At 32.9% G+C, this 10,574-nt stretch overlaps 1 protein-coding gene across 1 annotated transcript; it reads right to left on the reverse strand.

Moving 5' to 3' along the window:
- Positions 1–1,040: 1,040 nt before the first annotated feature.
- Positions 1,041–10,574, reverse strand: LOC113235641 (UDP-glucuronosyltransferase-like). The gene is made up of 5 exons (XM_026471462.1): positions 10,437–10,574; positions 9,745–9,979; positions 6,711–7,309; positions 4,149–4,371; positions 1,041–2,365 (listed from the first exon to the last, which is right to left on the reverse strand). Exons 1-5 carry the CDS (start codon positions 10,437–10,439, stop codon positions 1,863–1,865), a joined length of 1,563 nt encoding a protein of 520 aa, XP_026327247.1. The 5' UTR covers positions 10,440–10,574; the 3' UTR covers positions 1,041–1,862.

Here is a 10,574-nt window from a genome sequence, read left to right on the forward strand (position 1 = left end):
CCGGCGCTTGTCACAGATCCAAATCTGTGTCAAATTTTCTTCGCCTGTTCTTATTTTATTCATATTAATTTACAGCGCACGGATCGCCCCCACACCTCAACTCCTAAAAGAGGCTCGCATTGAAATACCTCTCCTTAATACCTATGGTCATACGGAAATGTAAAGAAGCAACACTGTGAAATTCACATATTGTGAAATTGATATCAAATGCCAATGCTATCACCATATTACCATACAATTATAATGTTTGCGATTTGCCTTCTGATTTATATTGTTTGCACCTCGCTATGTGAAGCAATATCGTTAACTCACGACACCAGCCCCCGTAGTATGGCTACGCATGATAGTCGCGACGCGCGTGATAAAATTGGTATAAGCGCGTGCTATTGGCTGTCTCAGTCAGATCTAATTTAGATAGCCAATAGCGCGCGCTTATTTCAATTTTATCACGCGCGTCGCGACTATCATGCGTAGCCATGCTACGGGGGCAGGAGCCATTTTTCAACTGACTTCAAAAAAAGGTGGAGGTTCTTAATGCGACTGTATTTTTTGGTGTGTCACATGATTACTTCAACATTTCTGAACCGATTTCCATGATTCTTTTTTATTGTACCTCAGGTCTAAATCAAGTTTAAAGAAAATAGTCTTTTAATTAAATTAGGATAGAAATCCGGTTTATTGGATTTCACCCACTTTCCGTTAACCGATTTCAATAAAATGTAATGTAACATGTACTTAATGCAAATAGATATAATTCCACAAACCCTGAGGTTGAATTTTTATAAACAAGTTATAATTAAATTTTTATTGCATGTCAAAATGTTTCATTACCATGACAATTAATTATTTTTTGTGAAATTACTCCATTACTTTGTTATAATTATTTATACAAAGACGGTGACGAAATACTTTCATAAATTTCTCATAGATGGCGCTACGGCTAAAAAGTCGTTGAAAACCAAATACAAACATCGGACAACAAGATAAAGAACAAGAAGAAGAAGAAGAGGTCCGCTGAGTCGTTACGTGGCTTAGTTGGCATAGCGTCTGGCACGGTTTGCTAGGTGACGTCGGTTCGAATCCGGCCGAATCGAAGGAATTTTTTCTAAGTGATCTTTGTATTAATAATTATAACAAAGCTATAATGTTTATTTAGGTATACATTTATAACATGTTTATCTTCCGCGTACTAAAATTTATGCTACCACCTGCAAGTGCAAGCATTCGCGGACAAAGCGCTCTCCCCTCGCAAACACCAATGTATCGTTCAAATATTTGTCTAATTATCCACACGTGGTCGACTATACCAGCCACAGACATCCAGACTCAGGTCACATTATGCTTCGTTTACAGGAGAAAACTGTGTTGGTGGGGATAATGGGCGCTGTTTAGCTATTTTTGATTGCCCAACAGATTATACGATTAAAAAGAGAAATATAGGCATGAATTTTACAAGACCAGTTGATGCCCTGCGATACCATTTGGTTCTGGATAGATAAGTGTGAAGAGAAATGTTAAACAAAGTAAAGGTAACCTTTAATCAGTGAGCGCTAAAATTCATTTTGGTATGACTTCTTTATTGCATGAAGATACATTATAAGCCAATTTTCAATTTTTTTTCTCAATTTTCAATCTTTAACGTATACTTACTTAAATACAGGATGCAATTTTAAACCACGAATGCACAAGAAGACTCTTAGAACCAAAAGGTCGGATAAGGGAGCAGGTATCTTATCATCAGTATATTAGGGCATTAACTATTTTTTTACATTATTGACGTTTTTCATTAAAATTGGGGAGCGTTAATTGCTAGTATCGATATTTATCCTATGTAAATATTTTAGTTTCCACACACTGACTAGTTAATTTCGTTTCTTTTTCTCAGTTACACTCTTTTTTCCTATTCCTAATAAAAACTTGACCATTTTAATAAAAACATAAATAATCACTAAATCTACTACAATAACAAACCCATAAACATCTAACATGTTACTCTCAATCCAGCTCATACTCAAAGCTGGATTCTTCATGTAATCCGCTCCATTATTTCTAATTACATATTCAATCCAAAAAATAGCTGTATCTAGAGCTGTCATTGGCCTGTCTTTGAACCTTCTGGAAATTTCTTTCGCTTTTCTTCCATAAGATGCATTACTAATCATGTCATTAAGGGATCTTATCAAAGATTCTTCATTAATGTCGTGATACTGCAGCATTTTACCGAAACCTATGTTCTCAGCATCAAGTAAGTTGTTGTATTGATCGGCGTATATTGGAATACCCATGATTGGAACGCCGTTGAAAATGGCTTCTTGCATGCCGATCAAACCGCCATGGGCTATGAACACTTTGATGTTGGGATGAGCTGAAAAATTTCATCAAATTGATTAGACACGTTATTCGATGGAATTCTCAGGTAGAAGGTAAGGATGGGAGGGCAAACATGTGAAAATCAATTATACACGACGGTGGAAACTTCAGGTAGAGGTAATAAATTGATACAAAAAAATGTTTATTGGAAACAAACTAAATAACTTTTTTTAAATTATACTAAAAAAACACACTTAAAGGGTGTAATCATTAAGTGTGCCCAGGCGAGTATTCCGTAAATATAAGAGAGAAACCCCTTAAACTGATATCAAAAATACGTTACCTAATGAGTAAAACGACATCCATAACTTTTTTTAAATAAAACTGGAAATATCCAAAATTTAACGTTAAACGCTTTCATACATTTAATATTCGTAAAGAAGCTTCGAACAACTGCTTTGCATACAAAATTTATCAGAATCATCGCACACTTAAAGATTACGCACTGTATATATAGAAAATCACATAATACGTGTGCATGTACTCTGTTTTCTATTACTAAGTTGATGCTTTCATCAAATTCAGGACAAAGCCTCAGTATAGTGCCGTTTTCAATGTCCGCCTGTGTTTTCAGTCATTAATATATTATAAGAATTAATTCTACGTTTCAAAATAGTTAATAATAATAATAAATTTATAGAGCAAAGCCTAATAACAAAATAACTATAAAACTAACTAAAACTAAACAAGGTGAAATAAGATAAGACTAGTTCAATTCAAAACTAATTGACCACTGATAATTTTTTTTCACATTTTTTATTTATGACTGAGATTGCCATAATAGAAAAAATCTGTGTTAGGGGGGTCAAAATCCTCCTTGACAGCTTACACAACCTTGACAAACGAATACTAGTAAAAAATAGTAGCAGTATAGCTCCTTGTGCTCTGGTACTCATAGTACAGGGAATTTCCTACTTTCAGATGGGGACTATCAATTGGCGTATTATTATTTGTTTATTTTAATATTTCAAACTGATTGATAGAATTAACCGATATGATGGTTAGTTTAATCGCTAAAACCCTTCCAATACTGATTACACTTACGTATGTATATAAATGTTATTTTACAACGGTGACCATATTGCTAACAGTACAGAAAAAAAAAAAATATGCTTTTTGACAATTGTCTTAACAAAGTCCAATTTCGCTAAAGTGCTAAGTATACGATTTGGAGCTCCTTGTGAAGGAGTTCGTCCTGAGAAGTACTGTCAATTTACCCATTTCTGCCGCCGATCTTTGTGAAACAGTTCGTCCAGAGAAGTACTGCCAAGAAATAGGTAATTCTGCCGCCAATCAGTAATGTGAGCATTACTGCGTTCCGGTTTAAAAGGGTAAGAGAGTGTTGGTGAAATCACATGCATATGTGCAGTCGCAATGCCACTCAGATCTCTGTGATTTAAAGCTCTGAGTGGCAGTGCAACTGCTATGTACAAACGTATCGCTTACTTAGCAGGGGCACGACTTGGTCGTTCCGTCACTTGATATCGTAAAAAAACAAAATTTAAAAATATATACTGATCGAGTTCTTAGGTTTTCGCGATTGTTACACATAGGAAATGAAACTATTTTTCCGGATTTAAATCGCGTATTGCACGGTTGATTGTCAACCGTGACCATGGGACCTGTAAAGGGCCCGAAACGTCGGTTTGTTTGAAAAAACAAATATACGCGATTTAAATCCAGAAAAATAGTTTCATTTCCTAAATATATACTGATTTTTTTTAAATATGGTTAAAACGGTCTGCAAAACCGAAAGGCTAGTATATAATAATACTCACCTAAAATTTCCTTTTGCGGTAACCACTTTCTGATCACTATGTTGGAAGGAATGTTCGTCAAAGTGTCATCTTCCCATTTCCATATGACAGTTTGTTTTAATTCACTGAACACTTTTAGAAACGCTTGTTTCTTCGCCAGAGGTAGTTCTGAGCTTCGAACGTTGGAACCAAAATTTACGTACACCACACCATATTTAGCATTATCGAGAATTTTCTGGAAATCCTGTAATTATAATAAAGTGGAATTCATGTTAATAGTAGTACAGGCACAATGTTTCTATAGACTCTATAGATGGAACTACACATTTAATATAATCTTGACGGAAAACGTGAACTTCTTAAGCAGAGGTTCCCAAACTTTTTTATTTCGTAGACCTAGCCAAATTAAAGGTAAACGAGTTTGATTCACGCTATAATTATTTATCTTTAAAGTTCTAAATTTCGCTGAAATTTTATTGTATAAAATTTTGTTGATATGTAAGAAACTAAACACTTCTCAAATATCAACAAAAAATTGTACATATTCAAGTACCATCCCTCTTCTCGCTATTGAGAAGAAGGAATATGAAAATACATTTATACACTACCACGTAAGTCAATGACTACCACAAAAGAATTTAAAAAATTGAAGAAACGACAAAACCTTTAAAAAACAAAATTAAAACAAATTATTTGAGAAAGAAAAAGACGTATTATTTGACTACCACGAATGATACTACAGAGGTAACAAAAACAAAATTTGGAAAGCCAAACAAAAAAGAAAATAAATAGAAAGCAAAAGAATAACAAAGTACAAACAAACAGAAATATGAAAACGAAAATTAAAAATTATAAACATTACTAAAACAAAGACACTATGTGTAAAAACACTTTGCCAACTGCGGTAACTAAAAGGGCTATGAACTCTACTTGCTGTATTTTTTTTTGTCATACCAAATGACTGAACGAACAAGTTGTACGACTGGTGATAAGCGACACGCCTGTCCATAGCAGTTGCAGCGCGATTCAGAGATTTAAATCGCAAAGTTCTGAGGGGCACTGCCTCTGCGTCACCCTAAAACATAATTTGACAAGTCTCATGTGTCTGTAATTTCACAAGCACCCTTATCCTTCAAAAGCGGTATGCGGAGCAGAAATAGGTAAGGCAGTACTCCCTGGACGAAATCTGACGACAAACTGGACAAGCTCTACTGCTACATAGATCTGATATTTTTGGTTTAGCTGAGTAAGCCGTACGATACATAGTAAGCTTTTATTCTTGAAAATTCTGTTCTTGTAGTCATACTCGTCTTTTTATCTGTGAATTTAACTAATTAACAGAAAGCTATTGACACGAGCCACAGTTCAAGATGTCAAGTGGAAATACGGAGCTCTGAATAATTTGGCTAATGTTATTTGGTCAGAAGGGAGACGGTATATCAGATGCGATACTCACTATACATTATCGACTTGCACAATTAATTTATCGCAATAAAATTCTTAGTTTTGAAATGAGCGGACAAAAAAAATATTGATTTTTCAGTTCTCTTAGAGACTAAGAAAGGAAAATGTTGCGGAATATTCAATAATATATTTTTTTAAAACATCCAAAATATTAATGGCTCTCTGGAATATTCGACGTTACATATTTGTAATCGTTAGCCATTTTTTTCTGTTTTGCATAAATCCTGCCTTTCATATTTCCCTGCCTTTGAAATACATATTTTTTTACAAATTTATTAACTTCAAATGTGTTTTTAACTGCTGACACAGTGCTAATCACTTTTTTATTTTTCTATTTGAGGAAACAAACAGTCATGAACAGACACGTAATAAAACAAAATTGAAATGCATACACACCTAGAGTTTCATTAACAAAAACTAAAATAAGATAATGAGCGAAACATCATCACAAGCAAAAAAAAAAGAAGAATATTATAAAAAATTTGAAAAAATAAAAACGTAAATAATTAATGCTACTTAAATACATGTAAAAGTACACTAAATTTTATACTAAATAATTATATCATTAGTTTTTTGTCGTTAAAATAAAGTTCTCTTACCCTTACCCTATAACCTTGTGAAGAAATGCCAAATATGTCTATATGACTTAAATTTTCATTATAAAAATCCAAAGAGCTCTTTGATAAGTTTATATAATGAGAAACTTTAAAAAACACACGTTAAGTTTTATTCATTTATTGAACCGAATATTCGTTTGTTTTGAAATGTTTACTTCATTGGTAATTTATAAGAAATTACTATGTATGTACAAAGGTACTATCTGTATAATGTGGATTATTCCATTTATGGAAAGCCATAATGCTGTCACGATCTGCCTAAATGGGTACCACTCTCGTGGCCACCCACTAACGTCTCAGGCGCTGAGACTTTAGTGTAGACACTTTTTCGCTGAGAAGAACCTCTATTAGGTTTGAATGGATCCCTGGGTGTCAATATTTTCCCAATAGATTCCCAAAGTGGTTTCACTTTGGGAATCACCGTTCTCATCATATAATAATCAAATAGCAAATACAGGATAGCAGTTAGTTAATTAATAAATTATAAAGAAGTTGAACTTACTTTCGGAAGCTCCGAATCACTTTTACTCAAATGCAAACCACCGACTTCAACAATGTTAGGTAAGTAAGCAACGGGACCTTCGAAGCTAAAATGAGAGTTAATCAACAACAACGAAACGTTGCTCTGAACATCGTACAATCTGGGTACTGGTTCCGGCAAATTAGGTATATACTTCGGTATTAACGCCTCTTGCATTGGCAAGTACCAGTACTTCCACCAAAAGAATTCGTACATTACGTAATAAGCATTCCTGAATCTGCCCCAAAACGACTTTGGATCTTTTACAATTAAATAATCAGCTACAACAGTCGACAGCTGCAAAGGATTCCTCATTGCAATATTACATCTCATATAATTCCCGGATGTCGTTACAAGGACTAAAGGTGCTTGGTATTTGTGCGCCAAACTGTAGAATGCTTCTTGAAAGAACTGCTCGCCGACGACAATATCAAATTTGTGGTCCGCTTTCAGGAATTTCTGAACGTCGATTGAATTGAGCGCCACCTCGGTAAAAGCCAAACCTCCATCCCAGAGAATCTTGTTGAGAAATTCCTCGGATGATAAATCTACCATTGTGAATACGTTTGGTCTTTCCATACCTAGAACAATATGAATTAATTTTGTAACAGAAATCATTATTGAAATAAGCTACATGGTCGAGTGGCTTACGCTTGCTCGTGTGGTTTTCATGGTATCGTCGTTGTTTGCGATTTCCATAACACAAGTGTTTTAGTTACCTACTTTGGGATCAGAGCAACGTATGTCATGTTGTCTAATATATGTTAAATATAATAAGAGTTAAAAATGGAAAAGTTTAAAATATTGTTTTAATTTTCGTCAAGATTAAGTTAATATAAGAAATATGTACGTGTGTATCCATTACATGAATTATGGATCTTGAATTACTTATACATAGCACATTGAAATCAATACTGTCACCAAACGAAAAAGTCAACTTTCGGGAAATGGCGTTTAGTGCTTATGAAAATAAATTTTAATTTGAAAAAGCCAGTTTTTCATAAAGTGACGGTATGTTTTGAACGCGCTATACGTAAAGTTAGTTATTAATCAATGAACCAATTAGAAGTTCCTAGTCAAGGATTTGTTGTAAATTATCGTTGTTTTAAGCTTAGGGAAGTTACAAGACTTTCCCAACACAGCATATATTTACTTAATGATCTACCATTGTTCAACCAAATTGAGAATTAAATAAATTTTTAATTTTATTTTATTTTAAATTTCAAGGCGAATTGATATTTAAAATTTGCTATAGACATTTTTAAGTTAATTCACTGTAGATTCTACATTACGTATACAGGAACTTTAGTATTATTAATATTACGCCTATAAATACTTTGTGGTGCAGTTGAGCGCTTTAAGATTTGCGCCAGATCGATCTACCTTTCGCCTTTTGACATATTATCAAAACTAAAATAGTAATTTGTGTGCACCTACTACTAATAACTTGAACAAAGTTACTAACCATAGAAAGTTTTAAGTAATACAGATCAATTTTAAAAAACAATTTTATAAAAACTATAACTGGTACAGTCAAGAGCACGTCAAGCTTTAATGTGTACTTTCAGCGTAGTCATCATAGAGTAGGATTTAAATCTTAAGCGTCAAGCTTGACGTGCACTCGACCCCGTACAAGTAAAAAATAAACAAAAACTCGACTGCGCAAAATCAAGAGAGGAAAACTTTGTCTAGGATCTTCAAATGTTTTTCTAAATCATAAAAACTTAATCAAGTATAGTCACTAACTATATATTAATTTTATAATTCAATGGTATCTCGTGCAAAGACAAACAAAGATTACTTGTATAAGTTATGAATGGTTATACAAGTTCTGTTTGCGACACTGATAACGTAACAACATGTAAACACAGTGTAATTATAATTATACAGAGAGTTTATAGGAGGGTTGTACTATAGACAAAATTCCTCGTAGATGTATCTAGTGTAGGGTGGTGGAAACGGAAAAAACCATTTCTCACAAAAATACATTTTTATATCATAAAAGTTTTACCATTGTTTTTCACAGAAACACCAAATCAAAAATTATTTTGAAAAATTTTTATCTGAAGAATTTCAGACAACTTCCTAACACTACCTGTATCAATTTACAGTACTTTGCTTACTTACTTTTTTTTAAATTTCTTTATTTCAGTAAGGTATACACAGTAACGTACTAAACAACCCATGTGGCTGTCAACGCCAATTATTATATGCTATTTTCAGTATAAAAAATATTAATAATTATATATAGGTCTTATAATTATGATTACTCTAATAATAATGAATACACTTAATTTGGCTAATTTTAAACCCCTTATTCTTAAGCCCTCATCTTCTATATCGTCGCCTTAGAGTGAAAACCTCGCATATGCATTTTCACATTGTTCATTTTTACTGATTTTTGTTGAAGAAAATCTTACAAACTTGCTCAAATATATTGTTAAATTTATATAGCATCTGAAAGAGGTATAATTTAACTAATTAAAATTTACTTTAATACAGGTAATTAATACAGGTCCCATGGTCACGGTTGACTCAACCGTGACCATGGGACCTGTAAAGGGCCCGAAACGTCGGTTTGTTTGAAAAAACAAATATACACGATTTAAATCCGGACAAATAGTTTCATTTCCTATGTGTAACAATCGCGAAAACCTAAGAACTCGATAATTAAAATTTACTACATTTTACACCACATTTTTATCTTCGTCCAGAAAAATTACATAGAAATCACATACGAGGTATTCACTCTAAGACGACGAAGTTAAAAGAACACTTTATCAGGCTATCCTGCACCTATCAAAGCATTATATAAATCGAAATATTTTTTATATTTTACTATAAATATATTTTATATTTCTTATCACATGATAAATAATAAGAGCGGTAAAACAAGTAATATAAAAATAAAGTGTTAATTAATGTAGTAGAACACTTATTTCATAGAGGGTAAAATAAAATTTAAAACAAATTATATTACTAGCTGATCGCTAGATCGTTTACAGAATTTACTTACCAATCGTTTCCCAAATCTCCTTAAGATCGACCATAACCTCGTGATAATTTGCAGGAGGATCCTTTTCTCTGAACGGGGTTATCACAGTCACATTATGACCTCTCCTGGCCAACTCCAAACCAATAGGTCTTAACATTATATAGTGAGATTTCGATGTAAACGGTATTGAATATAGAATATTTGCACAATCATTTAGAACTATGCTTACAAAGAATACGTACAACTTGAGTATATCCTGAAAAAAAAAAACAATTATTTGGTAAAACCAATTGTAATTTATCGAGTTCTTAGGTTTTCGCGATTGTTACACGTACGACATGAAACTATTTTATAGGATCTAAATTGCGTGTATTTGTTTTTTAAAAAAAAGTTTTCGGTTTGTTGAATTAGATTACGCGATTTAGATCAGAAATTGTAGTTCATTAATAATAATTTGATTTTGATGTCAAAATAAGTAATTGGTATTGTGTGTTGAAATAAGTATTCTCCGCTCCGCGTAGGATGATTATAGGCGTTCAAATTTAATTTGTTCTTTATCAAGATATTCTTCACATAGCGCGTGCAAAACAGGAATTAATAAAAAAAATATTTTCTATACATTTATTGCGCTATATCTGATTGGTCTTGGAAACCATATATGTTTTAAAATTATATTATAAGTAACTTAATGACTTTCTAACAGAAAAACTCACCATACTTATACAAGCTCTAGAAGCGTCCGTCTAGTAAAATTTTCGAACTACACTAAATAATAGCACGTTTGTTAATACGTAACGTTGATGTACAGTCGCACATTATGGTGCTTGTCATCGTTATTACCTTTTAGGCTT

The sequence above is a fragment of the Hyposmocoma kahamanoa genome, unplaced genomic scaffold (assembly GCF_003589595.1).
Source record: "Hyposmocoma kahamanoa isolate Upper Pololo Valley unplaced genomic scaffold, ASM358959v1 88, whole genome shotgun sequence".
Classification (NCBI taxonomy): Eukaryota; Metazoa; Arthropoda; class Insecta; order Lepidoptera; family Cosmopterigidae; genus Hyposmocoma; species Hyposmocoma kahamanoa.

Coding starts and splice junctions, on each gene's coding strand:
- LOC113235641 (XM_026471462.1), bottom strand. Junction 7,310..9,744: donor GGAGATTTGGGAAACGATTG/GTAAGTAAATTC, acceptor ATATTGTTCTAG/GTATGGAAAGACCAAACGTA. Junction 2,366..4,148: donor ACCGCAAAAGGAAATTTTAG/GTGAGTATTATT, acceptor GAAATTTTTCAG/CTCATCCCAACATCAAAGTG.